The 24,417-nt window shown below is 34.4% G+C and overlaps 1 protein-coding gene across 9 annotated transcripts in view; it reads right to left on the bottom strand.

Annotated features, from left to right (window-relative positions):
• Positions 1–24,417, bottom strand: part of RELCH (RAB11 binding and LisH domain, coiled-coil and HEAT repeat containing) — a 118,629-nt gene that overhangs the window by 15,295 nt on the left and 78,917 nt on the right. For 5 of the 9 annotated variants that reach the window (XM_036109034.2, XM_036109036.2, XM_036109035.2 and 2 more), the window contains 7 exons: positions 23,385–23,484; positions 18,606–18,688; positions 17,765–17,828; positions 16,215–16,353; positions 11,929–12,045; positions 7,154–7,242; positions 3,930–4,000 (listed from right to left, as the gene is read on the bottom strand). In XM_036109034.2, coding sequence (XP_035964927.1) covers positions 3,930–4,000; positions 7,154–7,242; positions 11,929–12,045; positions 16,215–16,353; positions 17,765–17,828; positions 18,606–18,688; positions 23,385–23,484 — 663 coding nt within the window. Of the gene's footprint in view, positions 1–3,929; positions 4,001–7,153; positions 7,243–11,928; positions 12,046–16,214; positions 16,354–17,764; positions 17,829–18,029; positions 18,113–18,605; positions 18,689–23,384; positions 23,485–24,417 lie in introns of those variants that run through there. The other 4 variants (XM_078060209.1, XM_078060208.1, XM_036109033.2 and 1 more) reach the window with 3 other exon arrangements.

Consider the following 24,417-nt stretch of genomic DNA (forward strand, 5'->3'; position numbering starts at 1 on the left):
CTTGAAAATCTGTTCTTCCCACAGCTCGTCTGCCAGTACCCCAACCTGGCCTCTCCCTTGTCTCTGACTACTTATCCCCCGCTGCCTTTTCTCTTCCCACAAAGGAATCCTCCATAAGGTTCAGCATTTGGCTCCCAGTTCCTCAATTACAAAACTTACTATTGAAACTTTCTCTTGAAGTTTCAAATATCATCTCCATAAGGAGTTTGGGAAAAGTGTCCTATTACTATTGTTTGTTAGATAAGCTAACATCAAGCTTTTTTTCACCCCCTAACTTTAGAAATGATCCACCGTTTTTAATCCCTTATCTGTTAGTGGTTTTACTATTTTCCTCTCCTCCCAACAGTGAATATAATGGCTCCCTCTCTTCTATTTAAACCAATCACCAGGAGTGCCTGGCTGGCTCAGTCAGATGAGCACGTGACTCTTGCTTGGTCTTGGGGTCATGAGTTGGAGCCCCACACTGGGCTTGGAGATTACTTAAATAAATAAGACTTAAAAAAAAAAATAAAACCAATCATCAAATCCTGATTTTATCCTATGAAACATCTATCATTTATTTTTATTTCCAATGACAATATCTTCCAACTGAATTATTCCAACAGTCTTAGATCTGGTCTCCTTGCATGATCAGATTAACTTCTGAAATAATCACTTCTTCATATCCTATCCCTTCTCAAAAATCTTCAATGGCTACTTACTACCTACAAGATAAAGTGTGCTTGGCATTCAAGAAACATAGCAATCTAATTCTTGTGTGTGTGTGTGTGTGTGTGTGTGTGTGTGTGTGTGTGTGTGTGTGTGTGTGTTTTAACCAACCATTACTGCTCAATTTCTAGACCTCCCTGAGTCAAGCTTGCCGAGTTTTTGTTCAAAACATTTTTAACTTATCTCTTCCTTTCTATCTCGTGTCTAAACATCCTTTAAATCCTTTAAGTCCTAGATTTTCTCTAATGCCTTTCCTTAATGTTCCAAGTTTACAGTTTTGTTTTCTTTCTGTAGAACAATACTGTAAGCTGAACGGTAAGTACGATTTTAGTTTGCATTGAGAAAAATAGGATACAGGGTCAGATAATACTTGAGTACTATCATGTTTTAATGATATTCTAACCAGAGGGCGACAAAGATGTTAAAGCATCTGGGGAAGAGAAGATTCAGAAGACTTAACAAATACCAATGTTACTTGTAAAAAATTAGATATGAATATATATCTACACAGCTGTATATATTTATATAGCTCTACTGATATACATCACAACCACCTGGAGAACTTATTGAAAATACAGATGCCTTGGCCTAACCCCAGTTATTCTGATTCTTTCCATATGGTATAAAGGACCCAGGTATCTATTTTACACAAAGCTTTCCAACAAAGAACGATTACATTACAGCATTTTTTTCTGAAGAGAAAGTTTACATTTTTATCAGTTTTACAAAGGGGTTTGTAACACTCACCCACCTCTCTGCCAGATGATGAAACTTATTTTAGAGAGGAAACATAATAGGAAGGGAGACTTTAACTCAGGGTAAGAGTACTTTGTAAAAAATTGCTAAAATATGAAATGGGCTGCCTTCTAAGGTAATATTGTCTTCTTCCTGCAAGTTTTCAAAGAAATCACAGATCTTTCCTTTGCAACTCATATCAAACCATGAGTTGATTGTTGATTCGGAATCTGCAGAACTTCTTATACCTGACTGATCTTCTTTAAACCGATTTATATCCTAGAATATTTCTCTCTCCCTCCATACCATTCCATTTTGCAAATTAATTTCAAAAGGACTTGGGAAGTCAACTTGAAAAGCCTTGTAATGGTCAAAGATGGGATAATTTGGGCATCAAAAGATAGTAAGTGCAATGCACTGAATTATATCAAATATTTGAAAACACATGAGTTTATGATACTTGAACAAAACAAATCCCCTAACCAGTCACCATCGGAGGGTGAATCAATTCATTATTTTAGAAAACTGGTAAGTAAAGAGAAAGAACTGTACATTTACCTTGCCTTTACTATAAAGGTTTCTTTCCTTAAGTATTCTAGCTCACAAATGAAAAGGGAATGATAGAATGTATTTAGTAATAGCTAATGAATTAGTGGAGCTAGGTATTGATCAAGAACAGATGTTAATACCACCAAAAAAAGAGAGAAGTAGACACTGTCTCCCTCATGATGAAAACACACCTCCTCCTATGAAGCAGTCTTGCAAAATAAAGAAACACTCCCTGAATGTGATGATCTCTAGATCTAGACCCAAACACCAAATTTATAGGAAATACAGAGGAACACGTTAAAACAACAAAAGGGAAACGCAAGCAACCAAATTCAGACCGTGGGAACCTCTATATTATGAACAAAGACTCAAGTTCTTCAATAAGTACGTGAAGAAAAAAACGAGATAGAAGGGGAACCTACTGATTAAAAGAGACTGAAGAGACATGTCAACTAATTGCAATGAATGACCTATGGATCCTGACTCAAAGAAACAGACTGTAAGGAAGAAAAACAAACAACAGATCACTAATGACTTTCATAAAACAATAAGAAATTTGAACACAGGCCAGATAACTGATAATATTAAGAAGTTGTTATTTTGGTGTTAATGACGTTACATTTATGTTTTAGAAAACAGCATTTGTCTTTTAGAGATACATAACAGAATATAGGAGGGGGATGGATGAAATAAAATTGACTACGAGTTGATAATTATTGAAGCTGAGTGATGAGTACATGGGAATTCACTACATTATTTTGTGCTTATTTGAAATTATCTAAAAGTTAAAAAAATAATATAGAAGATCTGAATAACATGGGAAAATATGATTATAAAAATAAACTTTTTTTTTTTTAAAGGAAGGTCATATAACTGAAGTAATCTTGGGAAGTTATTACGATATTTTTCTCTTTCTTAATTCTTACATATTCTACTTAATGAAATTTCATTTAGAATGCATTTCACATATAATTCTTCTTAATTTTGTCCCCAAACTTTTTACATTTTCAACTGATAAGGCACCAAATAATCTTAACACTTAAATGTATGACAAATGAACAAGTGTTTGCTTTGGCATTAATTTTATGGCTTATGTGTTCAGAATCGAAGCCTATCAAAGTATTTTTACTGTTTAAACTTTCCATGGCTACAATGGTAGGAGAGTTCCTACCATCCCAGGAGGCTCAAGAAAGGGCTCTGACATACAGTACGAAGTAAAAAGCTGCATATGTGGGAGAGGTTGGGGGTGTGGGGAGGTAAGTGTGTGTTTCTGGGTACCTAGCCTGATAGGATGACACACTTATTCCTGGTTGTCAGCTTTATAAAGGAAAAACCTTTGAGCTTTTTATGCCTAACAGAGTTTATTTAAGATTAACTGCTCAAGGTTACATCAACAAGAGATAAGAGTACACACAGTGTATTTGTAAGTTACTTCCTCTCCTGAATGCTCACCTTTACTCTTTCGTATCTGTGATTATATTTTAACTTCAATTAATCTTCGAATTCTACTTACTTTGATTAGGAGCATGTGAATAGAACATTCACAAGTTTACAATCCTTTATGCAGTGAATCAAGTTACACCTTATAATTCCTGTCACAAATTTCTAAGAAACTATTTTGACCAGTGATTCTCAAATCCAGCTATCTATCACATCGTCTTTAGCTTTTAAACATCTAGATCCCTAGGCTGAATCAGATTGTTGAGAGGATGGCACAGAGCATGGGGCAGAGATCTAAATTTTAAATTCCCCATATAATTCTGATACAGATGGTTTATAAACTGGCATTTGATAACAACTGATTTGAATAATTTTCTTGCCTTCCAAATAAATGACTAAAAAGTAACACAAAATAAAACACCATAACCATCTATAGAAAATTTAGATAGAGAAATTAAGGTTAATATGAAGCCTTAAAAAGAGAATTAATGTCTTACCCTTGAGGCTCTTGGACGGTCTTGTTCTCTACTTTTTGTTCACATTCTTTTATCATGGAACTTAAAATGACCTGATTTCAAAAAAAAATGACTTTAGTGAAATACTTTTTAGTGAAATGACTTCAGTTTATAATAGTGAAATGCTATTACTTAATCTAAACCTTTTAATTTAATTTTTAATATTACCACAAACTAATGTTTATTAAAAATGTAACATTTTGGCAGTTACTTTGTTAAAGAAATTCACATTAGATTGCTACACTACCTGCAGAAATAGTTTTAAAAGACCTCAATCATATAACTTAATAACTGATTTTGATTTTCACTAACCTTCCAACTCTGACTTCAATTCTCCCTTAGTTTTTCCTACCTCTAATGTTAAAAGTAAAACTTGTATACATCTATACATTTAACATATACGCATACCATGATCACACATATTTTCCCAGTAAAAGCTGTTTGTCCCATGCCCCTTTGCTTTCTCCAGGTTGCAAATAGCAAGATGCTCTATTTTAATGTCTAGAGCAGGGACCAGGTATAGGTCTGTGGCTACTAAAATGTAACTGGGAATACAATGGGCACCTAAGAATTAACATCATTTTTTCAGGGAGACTGAGTGAGTGATGGAAAGGGTGGAGGGATCTAAGCTGCTCCTCCAATTGCTGGCGACCACACCAGAAACTGGTCTTCCTGAATATTCTTGACCCATATTTGGGCATGGAGGTCACTACACAACAAATATTTATTGTCACCTACTATGTGCCAGGTACTTTTTTAGATACAAAGAATGCACAAACAAAACAGACAACATTCCCTCCTTATGGAGAGCTTATGTTCTTGACAATAAACATAAAAAATAGGTAAGTTATATTGTATATTAGAAGGTGATAGGGCTTTGGAAAGAATATCAAGTAAAATATAGGGTACTAGGAGGCCAAGGTGAAGAATGTTACAATTTACACGGAGGTGTCCCAAGCACGCTTCATGGAGATGACATTTAGGGAAAAGCCTGAGGGAGATGAAGGAGCAAGGAAGAGACACCAGGAAGAGTCTGAGCAAAGGCTCCATCTAGGTGAAAGTTATGTCTATCACATTCTAAGCAAGGAGGCCAGAGTGGTGAGTGCAGAGTGAGCAAAGGAGAGGGTAGAAAATGAGGTCTGAGATGTGAAAGAGGAGAGAGCCAGATCTTAGACTGCCTTGCAGATTATAGTAAGGACGTTGGTTATTAAATGAGACTTTTGTCATATGCATGTTAGATCTAGATTAATCCTTTTTTGAATCTTTTCTGGTTTTCCACTCTTTCATCTCACAGATTATATATTTTGTTTGTTTAGCTAGTTTTTGCTTTATTATGTTTGGTGGGAGTTTTTTGTACTTTCTCTTCTGCTCCCTGCATTGTCTCTGTTTCCTCCAGTACCCTCTTTCTTGCATGTATGTTTTCATCTCCATCTTTGACGTTAGAGGTTTTTCTCAAATGGTTGGTGATCTTGGGATGTCCACTGAAGACTGGGGCACTAAACTGCTGATTAAAATCTCTTCATGCATGAATAACTTCACTTTAAGGTAAATCGGGCACAAACCAAACTTTCTGTCAATCTTTTTCCCCTGTAGGTATAATTCTGACTGCATTCTTGGATCCAAGAAGGGGAAAGGTAACAAGGTTTCCAATCACTATGCCTTCACTTAATTTCCCTCTTCTTATAGCACTCATTCCTGTTCTCAGCTACATGTTTAAAAGTAAAGCTCCAGAGTTCTACCAAGGTTGGAAAGGGAATCTGGGAGTCTGATCCTTTGAAAAACTTTTAACCACTCCTATTTTCAGTCCAACCTACCCTAATGGAGGGTGGAGAAATACACCTTATAATATCTTGTTTCTTCTATTCTGCAGGCCTAGCCTTCATCTTGGATGCAAAAGTCCTCAACAAAATGCTCGCAAACCAAATTCAGCTTCATATAAAAGGAATTATGCACCATAACTAAGTGGGATTTATTGTAAGAATGCAAAAGTTGATTTAATGTCCAAAAATCCATTAGTGTAAAACAATGAATCAAGAGATTAAAAGAAATAACCACAGGATCCTCTCAACTAAGGCAGAAAAAACATTTGACAATATCCTATACTCTTTCATGATAAAAACAGTCAACCAGCTAACAATAAAAGGGAACCTCCTCAACCTGACAGAGGACACCTATAAAACATACCAAGCAAAGATTGAAAAAAACCACAAGGAGAAAGAGATAATTCCCACTCCTAACTTTAATACGAGTTTCAAGAGCTAATAGAAGCAGATCACAAAAAAACTGATAAAAATGTAGGAGAATTAAATCTTAATTTACCTTATTAAACAAAACCCATGGATCAATTTTTTTTAAAGATTTTATTTTTTATTTGCCAGAGAGAGAGCGAGAGAGAAAGAGAGAGAGAGAGAGAGAAGCAGGCTCCCTGCCGAGCAAGGAGCCCAATGTGGAACTCGATCCCAGGACCCTGGGATCATGACCTGAGCTAAAGGCAGGCGCTTAACCATCTGAGCCACCTAGGCGCCTCCCATGGATCAACTAATAATAGAAATGAGAATCCAATTTGAACTGAATGATAGTGAAGATACAATGTAGCAAATACACAGGATGTGGCTAAAGGAATATGCAGTCTTAAATTCATGTATCCAAAAGAGAAGTTTAAAAGTAAGTAATCTAAGCTTCCTCTGTAGAAAGCTGGAAAAATAGGAAAAAAAAAATCAAACCCACCATGATAATGGGTAGATAAACAGCATGAAGATACAGAATATGAAATAAATGATAAATGGTTTTGGAGGAAACAAGGAAGACAAATAGAATAAAAGAGTTATAAGGAAATGGAAGACAGAAAATGGAAACTTTGCTTCTAAGAAAGTTAATGGTCAGAGATCAAATCGCATAGCATTTTACAGATTAAAAAGCAATTCATGTACATTAGCTCATTAAATTCTAATTATATTCAGTGAAGGAAAGCATGTAATCCCTACTATACAGAGTTAAACAGAGGATCAAAGATGTTAAAGGAGTTTTTCAAGATCTCCTAACCAGTAAGTAAAGCCATAAAATGACCCTATACTAGATTCAAAAGAATTAAGCACAACATATCATAATTGTGCCTCACATAAAGAATGCAAGTCTGTAGAGGAGATAGTAAAACACAGGAATGTGGAACAGATAATCACAGTGGCTTAATCATCGTGGTGGCTCACCTCATGCTCTGGAGAAAGATGTTCCATGTCAGTCCGTAAACATCTGAGACCAGGTAAAAAGTGATTAACCATTAAATCCTCTGAAATGACTTGAGACAAGGCAGTTAAGGGAATTAAAAAAAACCAAAATGGTATGTCCAATAGAACAACAGAGTAATAAAAATGATCCCTAAGGCACGCAGATCACTTAGAGCAAACAGGTTTCCCTCAAGCACGATTCTCATTTGTTGAGTTACTCACCTACCAAGAGTCAATTGTGTTTATCCCCACGAATCCCTTAATGTCAGTGGTCTTCATTATTGTAAAACTACATAATTTAATTACATGTTATGTAAACACATGCAATAAGTGTAAAAATTCAATCATGTAATTTAGTTGGATGCTTAAATGAGTATGAAAAGTAAGAAAATTAATGTTTCCATGACAACTAAGTTGAAAGGTTTAAAAGAATTGGTAAAGGCCAATTGCTTAAAATGGTGCTGTTTAATTATGTCTGTGTGAAGCAACTATAAAAGACTAGGAAAAAGATAAAAAACTAAAAAAGGTCTATACCCAGTATCAGAAATGTTTCTGGATCCTCTTTAAAGAAAACTTAAACTGAAAATCACAATTACATTATGGGTGTGGTTTATCTAAAGAAAGATGGTATTTAAGTCTACTAAGCAGACTCACACAAAAGAAAGACCTCAGTCCTACATAAAAAGATTGGTAAAGAAAATATTACGTATTTTAAGTTAAAATAAGTTATATAAACCATTTTCTTGATTTCCTGCTTTAAGCATCCTATTAAACTGGCTACTATTGGTCCTAATTGAATTGGGTAAGAGAACTTTTACTATAATAACATAAGTTTAGTACTAGTTATACTTCCTGGTCACTTTTGAGTTTTAGTTGATTATCCTGACATTCAAAAGGATCAAGAAAGCAGGTATATTTCTCAAGAAAACAATTCCCTTTGTTTATTCACAGCACATTCTTACCTTATCATAGTTGTTAGCCATTTAAAAATAGTTCTTATTTAATATTATATATACACCATATTAAAGTAAAAAATGCCAGTAAATGAGTTCCCTTATAAAGATGAGTTAATTAGTCTTTTTGGAAAAAAAAATTATGAATTTCATTAATTAAAAAAAATTAGTATAATAAATAACTTTTGCCTTAAAAATACAGTTATGACCAGGGTGCCTAGGTGGCTCAGTCAGTTAAGCGTCTGCCTTCGACTCAGGTCATGATCCCAGGGTCCTGGGATTAAGCCCCGCATCGGGCTCCCTGCTCAGTGGGGAGTTTGCTTCTCCTTCTACCTGTCTCCCAGGTGGTGCTCACTCACTCTCTCTCAATTAAATAAATAAAATCTTAAAAAAAAATATTTATGACCTAAATAAACTTTAAAAAATAGTTATGAGTAAATATTATTTGTAAATAAGACTCCTATAATGAGTGGCTTATATTTGTTAAGTACTAAAAATATAGACATCATTTGGTTGAACTAATCCCTATAGTCATAGAGATGGCTGCAACATAATGGTTATGTAGTCTTGTTTTCTAGATATGGGGAAAGTACCACCAAAATGTAACTGTGAGTGATCTTTCAATTAGTAGTTAAGAGTCTGATCGGAGTGCCTGGGTGACTCAGTTGGTTAGGCCACTGACTCTTGACTTCGGCTCAGGTCATGATCTCAGGATTATGAAACCAAGCCCCACATTGGGCTCCCCACTGGGTGTGGAACCTCCTTAAGATTCTCTCTCCTTCTCCCTCTGCACCGCTCCCCTACCTGGCTTGCACTCTCTTTCTCTCAAAAAAAAAAAAAAAAAAAAAAAAAAAAGTCTGATCTAGAGAAATATGGGCATAGAATAAGAAGCTGAAGATGGCCTTATTTGGAAGTAAAGAGTTAAGTCTCCTCCTCTTTCTACTCACTGTTTGTTTATACCTTTTCCCTGTGGAATCACAGGATCTTTCTTAAGGGTTGGAAACTTAGAGGTCATTTTATCCTATTTGATATTAGGAATCATCTCTGCCTCATCTGTGAATGATGGCCATAAAGCCTCTAACTGCTAATAATGACAGGACATTCATAGTTTCATAAGACAGATCACTCCATTTTTAAATAGCTAAATTAGAAAGTTAAAAAAAAAATTTTTTTTTAAAGATTTATCTATTAATTCTAGAGAGAGAAAGTACAGAGGGAGAGGGAGAAGGAGAGAGGCAGACTTCCTGCTGAGTGCAGAGCCCGACAGGAGGTTCAATCCCATGACCCTGAGATCATGACCTGAGCCAAAATCAAGAGGTGGACGCCTAACCAACTGAGCCACCCAGGCGCCCCCAGAAAGTTTTTCTTATAAAATCAGACTTTCTGTAACCTTCTTGTTAGTGTTAGCTCTACACCTGAGTTACACAGTGTGCCTAAACTTTCTTCTATATAACAACCTTTAAAATAATTTTTGAATTACTTTTTCATCCCCAAGCTAGCTCTTTTCCAGGTTAATTCCTTTGAATTTTTTTAAAACAGATTTTTTGACTTATTACTATACTTAATTTAAACACTACAGTTTTTCCATGTCCTTATTAAAATATGATATCAGTGCTGAAAGGAATACTCTTGTGTTCTATCAGCTCAGAATGCAATGGAACCTCAGAACAGATTCAGATCACAGAACAATGTGATTTTATTGTGGCCATACCACTCCGTTGACACAAGTACAAGTTATGACTCATGTAGAACTAATACTTTTAGTACTTGAAGTGGGTCTGTTGTTAAGATGTTCTTCCCCTTACTGTATTGGTATAAAGACTTTATTATATTTACTCTATATTGTGTGCATACCTAAACACACAATAATACTCTTTCTATACAGATTCTATGCACTTAGAAACCACTGACTTGGGGCACCTGGGTGGCTCAGTCGGTTAAGCGGCTGCTTTCGGCTCAGGTCATGATCCCAGGGTGCTGGGATCGAGCCCCACGTCAGGCTCGCTGCTCAGTGGAGAGTCTGCTTCTCCCTCTCCCTCTGCCCGCCTCTCTGCTACTTGTGCTCTCTATCTCTCTGTCAAATAAATAAATAAAATCTTTAAAAAAAAAAAAAAAAAAAAGAAACCACTGACTTGCCTACTTGGAATATTTGGTTTTATACAGCTACAATTTTTGATCTTTTGACTTTCCAGTTTCCCTTGAGGCATACTGTTTTAGAAACTCTCTGCTATATAAGGTTATACATAACTTTTGGCTTAAGTTTCTAAACATCTATTTTCACGAAGTCTAGGGAAGCTATAAACATAGCAATATTTTCTTGCTTTGGAATACAAACTTTGACATGCCATTATTACTTTCTTGAAAGGGTCTTGTTACTTCTCCATTACTAAAGAGTTCTTCCTTGCCAATTCAGAATATCACTTCCTCTTTTTGCTTCCTCTATCTTCCCTAAGTAGAAAATGCCAACAAGATAAATCAAGAATAATAGTAAGTTCTCCTTTTAGTGGAAATAAAGAAGATATACGGATAGTTGAAATACAAAATTACCAAAATATGGTGTCTCTGCCACTTTATAATCTGTATTGTAAAAAACATGGCTTACATCATCCACATGAATAGGTAATCTATAGTAGATTCCTAAAAATGAAATGCTCTCAACTACTCATCCAACTTCAGGTTTTAACATTTCCAAAGGACAAACAGCTCCTTAACAGCTCTATGTTTCTACTTTCCCTATTTGATTTATTCAAAACAAAACCTCCCACTGGAATGTTCCAGTTAAGAATCCAGGGACAGTGAACTGGTATATACTAAAATACCAATCAGTGGTATTTTGGAACATATTTATCTTATTTAAAATTACTTGTTCACTTGACTTATTACTTCAAACTGGTATATAATAATATGGAACCATAAATATTAATCCTGAAACTTCTTTTGTCCTCTGTTTTCTCCTAGGAACCTCTCTCTACTGTCTTTTTTTCTGTAATAATCAGAATTCTCTGATTATGTTGTCTAGCATGCACTTTTATAGTTCTGTTTGCGTATTCAGCCTTTCACTCCTTTTTCAATCTCTTATTTCCTCTTTCTTGACCTCGCCTGCCTTTTAATGGGAGAGCAAAGAAGCTACAGCTCACTCTGCCCATCTTTATCTTTGTTTCCTTCTTAGTTTTATTTTAATAGGCCTAGGATAGTAAAGAGAACATGTAACAGGACAGCTGAAGTTCTTTGTTCTAGTCACAGTTTTGCTTTTAACTATAAAAAAACAGAAGAAGTCACTAATGTCTTTAAGCTTTAGTTTAATCATTTATAAAATGTAGTGGCTGACATGGGTTAGATGAATTTTGAGTTTTCCTTCAGTTCTACCATCACTGGAGATGATCAGCCATGTTGGCACTACACTTCCTCAATGAGTGGTATCTCTCCATAGCTTTCCACGGGATACAGATGGTTAAACATTCATGGAAAAACCTAAATGCCAGAACACATACAAGGCTTCCTTTTGATTAAGAGAAGCTTCAGCTATAACTCATTTCTTGCTCAGTTACATAGCCAATTAACATAGATAAAACTTTAGTGTTTCAAAATTATAGAACATATAAGCACAGAGGACTTAAAACCATCTTTTAAAATTACGAGATGACTAGAAGAAGCAGTGGGCCAAGTCAAACCAAATTTTAATTTTCTATAACCTTTATGTAAGTAAGCTGAAGAAAAAGACACTACCTTCCAAACTTTAACAACTGAGGTTCACTGTATGATTAGTGATATAAATACAGATACACATTAATAAAGCAAGGATACAGCAACAGGAAAGTGCACTGTAGGCTTCAAAAAGATGGGTGGCAATATCCAGTCTTTTAGAATCCACAATTTGTAAGTTGTTCACCAAGGCTAACTTATGCAAGTGTGGTATAACAACTGAAAAAAGAAGAGGAAATTGTTAGATTTTTATCTAAAACATTGTATACACTCATACATTAAACAAATTTTTTATTTTAAAATTTCATTTTAATTCTAGATGATTTCAAATCCTTTATTTGCTTTTTCTTATTAGAGAGGAAAGCATGTTTTTCAGAATAAAAACATTTGGAAGGAACAGAACATAGCACTGTCACTATAACCTAATTACGAGGATGTCTACAGGTCATTTGGCCACATTGAAATTAAATTTCCCAATTTGAAAGATGAAAACCAAATAAACAAATGTAAACAATCTACCTCTTGTGTTATTATTATCTTTACAAATTAGTTTCTTTATAAAAATCAGGTATTACCACTGCTATTAAACAAAGGACAAATATAGTATACTTATTCTTTTTCAGTATCAAATTATTTCACTCCATAAAACAATTCTTAGCTTTAGTTTCTCAAATTCTTAGCAAGATCAATGTCAAATAGCACTGATGGTTTAGTTCAAGTCACTCAAAGGGCTCAATAATCTTCTGTCTCAATAAATAATATAAAATTTCAAAAATATAGACAACCTATTGCTAAAATAAAAGTGATGGCCCAAGAAACAGTATCCAATTCAGTAGCAATGAGCATCTCTACGGCCTAAGACTGTGTTTCCTAAAATACCAGTTCCTAGTAAAACCAGGGTTCCTTGGAGAAATGGTTCCAGGGTCAGTGACTATTAAAGTATTGCTCACAGGGCCCCTTTCTAATCTCTGCTTGGTTGGGGAACCCAAAACACCACTCATAAGCACATACTTCTGATCAACTGTAGTGACTTCTTTCATGTTTGCATTGAGTTTATGTATGTGAAAGCCACAATCTCCTCCTATAAAAACCTCCTGCTTCCTAATTAACACACTATAATTACAACTTTTACACTTACGTTAGTAAATGGCAAAAAAAAAAAAAGGAAAATGAGAATAACAATGGCCATTTTTAGGGTATTTTGACTTGTCAAAATTAATAACAACATACTTAAGAGAAGCTCTAGAAAAAAATGGGAGGGGCGCCTGGGTGGCTCAGTCATTAAGCGTCTGCCTTCGGCTCAGATCATGATCCCAGGGTCCTGGGATCGAGCCCCACATTGGGCTTCCTGCTCTGTGGGAAGCCTGCTTCTCCCTCTCCCACTCCCCCTGCTTGTGTTCCCTCTCTCGCTGTGTCTCTCTCTGTCAAATAAATAAATAAAATATTTTTTTAAAAAATGGGGAGACAAAAACTCCAAACATTCATTGATTTCCCACTGAATTCACTGAAACTCCAGTTCACTAACTGGCATGCTGAGGCCTCAACAAAATGGTGTCTCTAGAGAATCTTTGAGATTCACTTCTACCCAAACCTTTAGAAAGTTCCTCGAACTTCTTTTTCTACTGACACATGGCCTCTTTATTCCTTCTGCTCCTTTTCTGACCTCCTAAACAAGTAATCCTTTCCTTAATGTTTTTATCAGAAACTCAGTAAGCATACTGCACAATAGCCCCTTAACTAGAAAACAAATCTACAGAAGTTCAACTCTAGAGCCAATTAAAGGCTATAATTAAAGATCCTCCTAAATCTCAAAAGAGACAAAAATTTACTACAGAATTCAACATTTCATTCCATACATATTATCCTAGCTACCACATCTGTAGCAATTAATTTACTTAATTGATAACTCCTCAGATGGAAATGAATGGTTAAAAGATCTACTAACCAAGGTATGCGTAATTCTACAATTCACCTTCAGTGGGCAAGGAAAATAGGAAATGCACAACATAAGGCCATTGCAGAAGCCTTTCTCTTAAGGGCAGATTGGACAGAGTCTACACTACAAACAAAATAAATCAATAGGAGACTTTATAAATATTGATTTCAATAAACTTTCAAAAAATATTTGGGTAGGGGCGCCTGGGTGGCTCAGTCATTAAGCGTCTGCCTTCGGCTCAGGTCGTGATCTCAGGGTCCTGGGATCGAGCCCCACATCGGGCTCCCTGCACACTGGGAAGCCTGCTTCTCCCTCTCCCACTCCCCCTGCTTGTGTTCCCTCTCTCGCTGTCTCGCTTTGTCAAATAAATAAATAAAATATATTTTTTAAACACTTTGAATGCATTTATTTATTTATTTTTATTATTATGTTATAAAAAAAATATTTGGGGTAGATCCAACAGCCAAAGTAAAGGGAATCTTATCCTCTTTTTTTATAAATGGGCTCAGAACTGAAATAAAGAACTTCTAAAAAAAAAAAAACTAATCTGAAATGTAAAATTGCTATGTTAGAAAATCTCCAGCATATGACTGAGCATTTTCAGAGGGCTTTATAAAGTAAAAAAGCTGAAAACAAACAACAACAAAAGGCTGAATTGTGTTCCGGATAAAACCAATGGCCTCTGAAAAAAATCAAGACCAAAAGGTCCTGTGATAATGAAGAGCTGGGAAAGAAAAAAGTCCACTGGATGGATCAATGTCCTCTATTCTCTAAGAAATAGAATGACAAATATCCAAAATGCCACTCTGAGGAAGATATTACAACTCAACAATACTCTGTCCTTCTTCTAAACTCCTAAAAGCAATTGTCTATAAATAAAGATGGATAACAGTATGGAATCCTTGTCAATATGGGTTCTACTCTACCATTAACCTTATTAACATAGTACCTTAAAGTCTTCAGGGTAAAGTCTTAAAGTAAAAGGAAAGCCAATTGACTGGACAGTAAGTACAAAAGAAAAAAAAAGTTGGTTTTTTTTTTTTGTCTTGGGGGTGGGGGTGGGGGGGAGTCTGGTTGTACCAGAACGTGAAAGAAGATTGTATAAAACTTAACTGTGGGTATACATGAAATTGTAGAAGGCCACAGGGATAACAAATGGTTTATTACACCTATTCAAGCAGTGGAAACGTCTATCGTCAATCTTTTCCCAAGCCAACCTTTGTTATTTTGGGACCGTTATGAAAAGAAAATGTCTTCCTTCTCTGCGATGCATAAATCTTTCTCTTGAATGCACATAAAAAGATTAGATCATGTTCTAGAGAGTTACTAACTCGACAACATGGCAAACACCAAAGACTCATTGCCTACTTAGCCAATTCCTTGATCCAAGAGCTAAGACTTAGTCTCTCCACTTCAGAACAATGACACCCTCAATAAAGCTAGTCAAAGTACCTTCAGAGTTTTTACTAGAATCACCTACAAATCTGATGTTACAGTATATGGAACTATCCCTATTGCTAGCTAAAATACCAAACCTTTTCCTGTTAACTAATCATGAAATATTGCTATTTTCTCATGTTACCAACATTACCCATTAAAAAATAATTTCGTGATTGTCTTTCTGTAGCTCAATAAGTGTTATGCCCTCGAAAGACCTTTTGGACAATGCTGTCCAATTCCTAACAATATTTTTTGTTGATGACACTTATATTAAAAGTATCAGGCCAGATATGCAACAACTAGACCATGGGAGAATCAAATTTTGTTCTAGAAACCAAAATGACTTTAAGAAGCCAAACTTGCGGTCCTCTCTAGGGCATGTCAAATTGCTAAAAATTAAAGGACTAAAGTATAGCAATGATAACTAACACATGCTTTTGGAGTAATAATTACTGGACACTTTGATGCCACTAAAAGAAATTGCCGTCATAAAGGCTGAGGCCCACAGTAAAAGAGATATTATAGAAACTAGAGAAAATGCTTTAGCAGATAATTATGCAAATCATTTAGCAGATGAACAAACTGTGCATTAAAACAAAATCATTAATCATAGCTGAATGCCATGGTAAGTGGAAGAAAAGCATATTTTTCATAAGAACACATCTAGAAACACATAAAAATTTCCTTAAAAATGAGAATTAAATGGTAAGCTTTAAATAGAACATAGCATAGTATTTTGAAATTTACAGTTATTAAAAAATGTTTTATGAATAACTTGAAATTGTTTATGAGTTACTTTTCATATGTGTTACAGCAGTCAGTATATAGTATAAAAACTATCCAGTAACGGTATTACTGATCAATTCACAACAGTCCACTTGGTTCACTTTTAGCTTTCAGTATATGAAAGATAAAGTGTAGAAGGGCTTTAACATAGGACAAATCCTGAGAGAAGCTTCTGGCTTTGATTTACATTACAATTCAGGAAAAAAAGGTAGAAAATGTAACTTACACTCATCTCGGAACCTTGGTTCTGCATTAGGCCCAACTCTACCAAATGTTTTTATGATCTCTGTATGCAAAGAATACTGGTCTTGGTACTGAGGATCTTCCAGAAAAGAAGCCAACTGCATTTTCACCCTTTCCAGCAACTTAAAATTGGATATTGTACAGTTATTTCACAGAATATTAAAAATTGAGTAAAGTTGTAAAAGAGAATATTACACATTAAACATGGCTTGCAGCATGGGTTCAAATGGTTTATATCAACATGACAGTAAAAATTTGCAATTAAACAAGTACTTATTTAGTCTTTTGGTTCAGAAAGGTTTTACATTTTTGTTTATGCTTATTTTTTTATTTTTTGAAAATACAAATATTCCCTAACAAATTGTAAAAACAAAAACCCCCACAGTATTTAGAGAAAAACAGATAAATTCATAATGATTTTGTATCTACATTTTAATTTTTAAAACCAATCACAGTGTAAGTTACCCAATTATTCACCTTCTGAAAGCAATGAGTCATTAATGACTTACATCTTACTCACATTTCCCTAAAAGACATTTTTATTTTAGGATTTAAGAACATGTTGAAATTCTGCCAAGACTGCAAGCTTTGCAGAATGATACTTTTTAATGTTGCTTCACCAGTGAAATATATAAGGAAAAAACGTAAAACTTTCCCCCCAATAACTAAGTTGTTTAATTTGTTATTAAAAAATCTTTATGACAAAGGAACTTCATAAAATAGTGTTTCCTTTTTTGGGGGAGTAAAATGTCTGTTTCCATTTAAGTGGCTATGTAATACAGCCACAAATGATTTATTTTCTAATCTATAGGGTTTTTCATTTGTATAAAACATGTCCAATTTGATAATAAAGAATGAAATTCTGATACTAATTTTAAGAAGTGTCTTATAGTTAATGTTGCAGACAGAACCTAACAAACTTGAAATTAAATCACAAATTTCTAAATCAAAATACACTGTTAGGAAGAAAGACCTTGATAATCTCCTCAAGCAGGCCTAACAGAGGGTTGTCACAGTCATATGCACTGCAGTGACATGATACCAGCCCACTAGACTTGCACCTTGGTATCAATGACACAGTTATGAGAACAGAGGTGCCTTCTAGCCTCCATTTGCTAAACTGAAATAGGTTTGTGTTCCTAAAGTTATCTAGCAAAATTGTCTTCAAATCTGTGCAAACTGGCAATCAGGAATTTATGTAGACTATGTAGAAGTCTACTGGGTAACAGAAGGCTTTGGAACTAGATCTGGTTTGAAGGTTACTCCAAACTGCAATACTCAGCTAGGCTTAAAATGGAACATCTAAGAGTTGGCTTATATTTAATTTTCTAATTGAGAAGGAAGATAGAGACTTCCTTAGGATATGAAAATATATTTTGGGTAAGGCTCTCATGTTTTCAAATAGTGAGATAGTCCTCTGGCCCATAACCAACTAAGAGATAAAATGCTCCCTGCCCCTTACCCCTGGGTGCATGTATGTAATGTATCATCACCTCAACAGTACATAGATATTAAATTTCAATAATTTCCTACCTCTCTCTGAATAACTGTTTCCATAATAGTGCCAAAGGCCGGAATTGTGGCAATTCTGACAGAGCTGTTAGAATTAAAAAAGAAAGAAACTGAAACTTTCTTTGAGATGAAAAACTGATTATTAAAATGTATATCAAAGTAAGTACAAGGTAAATATACTGTATTAGTCTCTAGCAATGACAAATTAAATTAAAAAAAAGCAGACCAAGAAGAATGCTCAAAAAGACAGACAGGATAACTTAAGGTCGCAGTCTGTGGAACTCACAATTCAGGATCACTGGACAAGGTAACAAGGGCCGGAGCAACCCGCTTGTCAACTAACGCTTCACTCATGCCTCGAAGAGTCAGCTGTAAACCAGTCAACATGCAATAAAAAATGGTTTGGTAAACTGGAATGAGAACTGGGTTAGCTGTGACTGAGGATGGGCAGGCAGACTCATTGGTCTTTCTTGGTTTAGTCACCCACACGAGACATTAAAATGTTAAGCCTTTGGTTCATGCCACTATACTTACTGGTAACAACATGTTAGTGAGATTAGCAGAGCATCCTTTCTTGGCTTGGAAGAAATAGTCCATCAGCATATTCTAAGTTTTGGAAATGTTTATTGAGAATGATATTAATGTATTCTTTTCATGTATGGCCTCCGAATGTGACGGTTGACATTAAAAAAAAAAGATACATGAACAGTATCATAAAGTTTAAAATCAAGTGAACATAATCCAATATTATCATTTTAAAGAGATAAATATATTCTTTAATGGATTTAAAAGCTGATGGTTATTTCTTGACAGGCACATTTTGAAAGGGATGCTGAATGTAAAAGGCAGGGATGACACTTACATTTCAGGGTCACTGGAGAGAGTAATGAGAGCAGGAACAACCCTCTGAGCTACCAGAGTTTCATTCACCCCCTTCACCAACAGCTGATTGGTCAGCGCAGGGGGTATTCACAGGCGATGCATGGAAAGAGCAAACACAGTGCCACGGGAAGAAGAAAGGAACAACCAAGAGAAAGAGAGAAAACACAAATGCAAAACCGAAATTAGAAGCTAAGCAAATATTGCTACTAGAGTGCTTTATAAAGGCAGAGAATGCTTAGGAGGAAAATAAAGCTTAAATAGCCTAGCAGTCCGCAAAAACAGATTGTCACCAATTCAATGACAGTTTGTACTTTTGGTCAAAATCTCCATGCAATTTTTGTGTTCAATTAAATGCAATTTAAAAGAAAGCTTTTCTTTCTCTCTTTCTTTTTTTTAATACTAAAAAGAAGATATATACTGGGTTCTATGGTTAAAATTGTTGAAGTAAAGACCAGCAAGGTACAAACTGGACTGTTTTTAAACCAAACTCAAATGGCTAGCAGACACCACTAAACTGCTTCTGATTGTTCTATGGCAAGTCAACTTAAAAATCCAGGACAATTCCAAACCTTTTATATCACATAGCTTTCTCTTTTGAGGTACAGAGACATAAATGCAGCCTAAGTGGAAAGTATTACGTGTGGGAATTAGATCTGGGTTCAGACTCTACCTCTCCATTTATTAGCTTTGTGGCCTTAGATATATTACATAATCTCTTGAAACTCAGTTTTCTCATCTGAATGTGGTGATATTGTTATCTATCTTAAAGGATCATTGTGCCTCTAACTACACATAATATACCTAAATATTGTGTCTGACAAAGATTAGGCATTCAAGAAATGTGAGTTTAATTATTATGAGTACTCCATGATATAAGATTTATGATATATTTGAATAAAGAAATTATTAATTAAAAAATTGTTTTGGCTGGTCCAAGTAGTTAACATTTATAGTTTGTTACTTTACATTTCTCTAAAAGCTCAAATGAATAAGAAAATAAATACGATAAGCACAATCAGACCTATTTCTAGAATCTAATGATAAAATAATCCATTTAGCCACCAACCCTAAATCTAGAAAAAGAGGACAATATTCAGCAGTATACATTTTGTTTTTAAAAGGGTGACATCCTAATCCTACATTCTCAATTTCAGAATTTAAAAACAAATGAATCCTAAATGCTAATCCATCTGTTCACCTTGTAATGGATCTAGGCCTCAAGGAAGATGGAAGATGCCATGGAATTTTTAGTAACAAAAACCTAATACTGTGTGCGTGTTAACACATTCCTCCTACACACCATATCAGAGACAGCAGAACTCACTTTACGTGGGATTCTTAATTTTATAATAATCTATTACTATTTAACAACTGATTGACTTTTAAAATCTACTTCGATATTCTGAAATAATTTTTATAAAAATACATGGATAATTAGGCTGGAATAAAATGACAAGAGCACTTTTGCTACTACCTTAAATATTACAGATGTCAAATGGAAAGAAATAGGGGAAAGAAGTTCAAATACTATTAAATAAACCTTTCTTCTCTGTACCACTTTATAAGTAAGATAGCTTAGATTTGAATCAGTAAAGTGTATCTTAAAGTGTCTGCTATCTTGTGCCAGGCAAAAAGCATTAAAAAAAACGGGGGGGTAACCTAGGGGACAAGTTAATTTTTCACTGCTCTGCAGTTTTACGTATAATTTCTTTATTAAGCTAGAAAATAAAAAAGCAAAATTTAAGAGCTGTCGATCAGTATACATTTTACATACAATGTATTGTTTGATCTTTTTTTTTTTTTTTTAGATTTTGGGGGAGCAGCAGAGGAGAGGGAGAAGCAGGCTCCCCACTGAGCAGGGAGCCTGATGTGGGGCTTGATCCCATGACCCCGGGATCATGACCTGGGCCGAAGGCAGATGCTTAACCCACTGAGCCACCCAGGTACCCCTCATTTGATCGTTAAACCTGGTGAGCTAAGTACAATTACTATCAATGTTTTAACAGATGAAGAAACGGAGCCTTAGGGAAGAAGTTAAGTAACTTGTCCGGGGTTTTAGAGGCAATAGGCAGTGTTAGAAAACGGACTCAGCCACATCTGTCTCACAAGCCCCAGTGGTCTTTGAGCTGGCTACTTTTACATGTTTAGCTTCTTTATTACTGATATGAGGAATCATGACATGAAGTTCTTTTCTGCATCTCTTGGGAAATCCATTATGTCACATGATAAAGTTTCCTTATAAATCAATTTCAATAACAATTTGTTACCTCAAAAAGTAACATATTGCCTCTTATTTAACAATGAGAATAATATGACTGATTGGGTTCCCCTTTTTGTCTTGCTATCTGAAAACTTAGAGCTACATTTAGCATCCAATTTCATTAAGTATTGCCTATTATGTTCCTGGTATATCTATTTCTTGCTTTCTTCTCAACAGTTTCTGGTCTCACATTAAAATTTTTCTTTTATTATAAATGTCCTGCTTTTTATGTTTTTATTTTGAATTAATTCGCTTGGCGGGGGGAAGCAGGCACAACTGTAAATTATAAGGTATTAGTATAAAAAAACCTAATGCAACATTCTTTCAGTACAGTTTTGTTCAAAATAAGGTTCACTGACAAAAAAAAGTAACCATTTTTTTTAAAGATTTGTTTATTTATTTTAGAAAGAGAGAGCAAACAGGGGGTAAGGGTAGAAGGAGAGCAGGAAAGAGAATCCTCAAGCAGACTCCCTGCTGAGGGTGGAGCCCAATGTGGGGCTCAATCCCAGGACTCTTGAGATCATGACCTGAGCTGGAATCAACCAACTGAGCCACCCAGGCTCTCCCAAAAAAGTAACTTTAATTTCTTCTACTGATGACTTTTACTGGCATGATCACTGAAAATTTTTTATCATAAATGAGTTTGAAAAAATATTGAAATGAATCTCTCAAATTCGACTCAGAAGTTCATAAGCAACCTGAAAGAACACTGAAAACTGCTGGAGCATAGGTATAGTTTCCAACCCAGCACTGACTGCAAACATACAAACCAAAACCAGACAAAAGCCACCTATAAGAAATAAGACACAAAGAACCCAAAAACAAGTAAAAAGAGAGGATGTTCCATTTTATTTACTTAAAACTATTTTCATTTATATGGCACATTTTACCAGTGCATACATAATTTGAAAAACAAATGGTTTAAAAGAAGTAGCTTTTAGGGTCTTAGAATAAAATCCTATGAGAATAGTGTATTAAAGACAGTTCTTTATATAAAAGGATGCTTTTTTCTTTCATGGGTGACTTTTTTTTCAGCATACTGAATAATCAAAAATTATTTATACTCACAAGGAACTTTTCAGAACAAACTGAATTTTTTAATTTGGCATTCAACTTGACAAAGAACACTTGATTACCGTTTTTTGGATCAAATACGTATAATAATGGAGGGAGTAACATGGACAGAGGATGTTCAACCTCCTGGTAAGACTGGAATTTTCTTTAGATTTCACAAATCCATTTTACATATTTAAAAGTTTTAGAAGATACATATTTTAAACATACCAGTGCTCTATTCTTCAAATGACAATTTATCTTAAATTGTGGAAAAATTCTGAAATTCAGGAAAAATTATCCAAAGCACTGAATTAACCAATTCTCTTTACAGAAATAAATGCTTTAAGATATTTTAAGAATCACCTGCATATTAGGGATAATTTTAGCTTGGATAAATATATGTTCCCTAAACTGTATGTTACTTCATGAAATAGCATGATTAGGAAAAAAAAAAAGAACAGTAATGGTAATGATAGTTAACATTTATTTAGTTCTTATTATGTGCCAGACACTGTTTTAAGGGCTTTACAAGTATTAATTCATTTCATATTAACAAAAATCCTTTGAGATGGATTCTTATTATTATCATCTTCTTTGTGTAGATGAGGAAACTAAGGCACAGAGAAGTTTGAACTTGCCACTAAGTGGCAGAGACAGACACTGAACCCAGGCAGTCAGGCTCTATGGCAAGACTCAACAGCAATAAGAAACACTCTAAATCAATTTTAGTCTCCAGATACAAGTTCTGGAGACATAAATCAATCAATAAACAAATGAATGGATGAATAAATAAATAAAGTAGGTTATGGCATCATTTCCTTTATGATGGATATTTCAAGTTTCAAAAGATAGGCATTTCAATTTTCATACTTAAGTTGGGTAGGTGGCAATTTAAGAATATCTAGTTAAACAGTCTCTTCTCTCTTAAAAAGTCTACGGGCAGTTAATGTATAGGGATGTTATTCTAGGTATGACATGTGAGAAAATAACCAAGTGGAAGTAATCAATAAAGTAAATATATTCATATTTGCAATAATTGATTTTTTAATGTTATTCATGAATCCCACTAGAATTTACAACTTTAAATATATCTTATATTGTTTTTGTTTATTTTAGTAGCCATTTTATCTCAATAAATAGAAAAGTATAATCAGAAAGATTTATATAGGATGGAAATTAAAATAAGATTTAAAAGAAAATTTGAGAAATAGAACTGATAATAGAATAACATCCAAGGAACCAATAAGGCTAGGAAACATTCTTAAATATATCAAAGCTAAATTTCTGCCCCATCACACAGTACACAACTAGATACTGTTTATTGCTATAAAATATACATCAACATAACACAGTATGCAAAGCCTTTTTAAAAAAACATTCCCTTCTCCTTCTTCCAAAGAAAATCATTATAATCTGAACCGAGAGAAGCATTTGTTTACATACCTCAAACATTCTAGCAGCAGTACATCTCACAAGTGCTGAAGTATGGACAACACCATACCATAAAACAGTTAACAGTAATTCATGGTAGGCTGGATTTGCACTGAAAGAAAAAACTCACTGTTAAAAGTGAGGGCCACAGTGCCTTACTGGTGTACTGAAAAATACTATATTTATAAGTAATATTGATGACAAAAATATTGGCAAAACATATGAAATTATTCTGTATAGGTTTAATAGGTTATATCTAAGATTCTTTAAAAAAAAAAAGGAAGTCACCTTATAAAGCTACAAACTTAGCATATTCAGGAATTATACTTTTAGGTTCTATAAACATTTGCAATTACGATAGAAATTTTAACTCTTTAATAGCATAAAAGTTAAAATTATAAAAAAGAAAAAAAAGAAAAAGAAAAAGAAAATTTACCTAGGAGGAAAAAAAGAAAGCACTGGACTAAGAGTCAGATGGGTAAGTCACACCTCTGTGGGGCTTAATTTCTACATCTACAAAAATTGGGGAAACAATACATGTCCTTATTTTGTCGTATGTTTATTGTAGGATCAAATCAGATCAACTCAAATCATCTGTAAGGAAGGAAAGATAAGTTGGCTGTGAAGCCTATCCAGATTTAAGGCTGTATTGCTATTAAGTGCAGAGATAAAACTACAACAGCAGCTAGATGATGTGATTATGAGCAGGATTAGGCAAATCAAATGGGACTTAAAAGGAGCTTAATGAACTGGCTTTTACTTGGGGCTACTTTTTCAGTTTTGGAAAACTAAATTTTCTTCAAATGTGAACTTTATTTCTCCAACTGCTTCAAAGAAAACATGTCTGTACTCTTTCCCCTATTCTTTTACTATAATATTTTACAAAATATTAAGAATGTATAAATAAGCAAAACCAAAAACCAAAACCAAAACCAAAACAAAAAACAACTTAGGCCTCAAAAACCAAAAGATTTGGTGTATATGCCAATATTTTTAGACTCAAATTATGTATTCTATAAATCCAATTTAAAAAACTTTATATTAG

This window comes from Halichoerus grypus, chromosome 13, assembly GCF_964656455.1.
Source record: "Halichoerus grypus chromosome 13, mHalGry1.hap1.1, whole genome shotgun sequence".
In the NCBI taxonomy this organism is placed as follows: Eukaryota; Metazoa; Chordata; class Mammalia; order Carnivora; family Phocidae; genus Halichoerus; species Halichoerus grypus.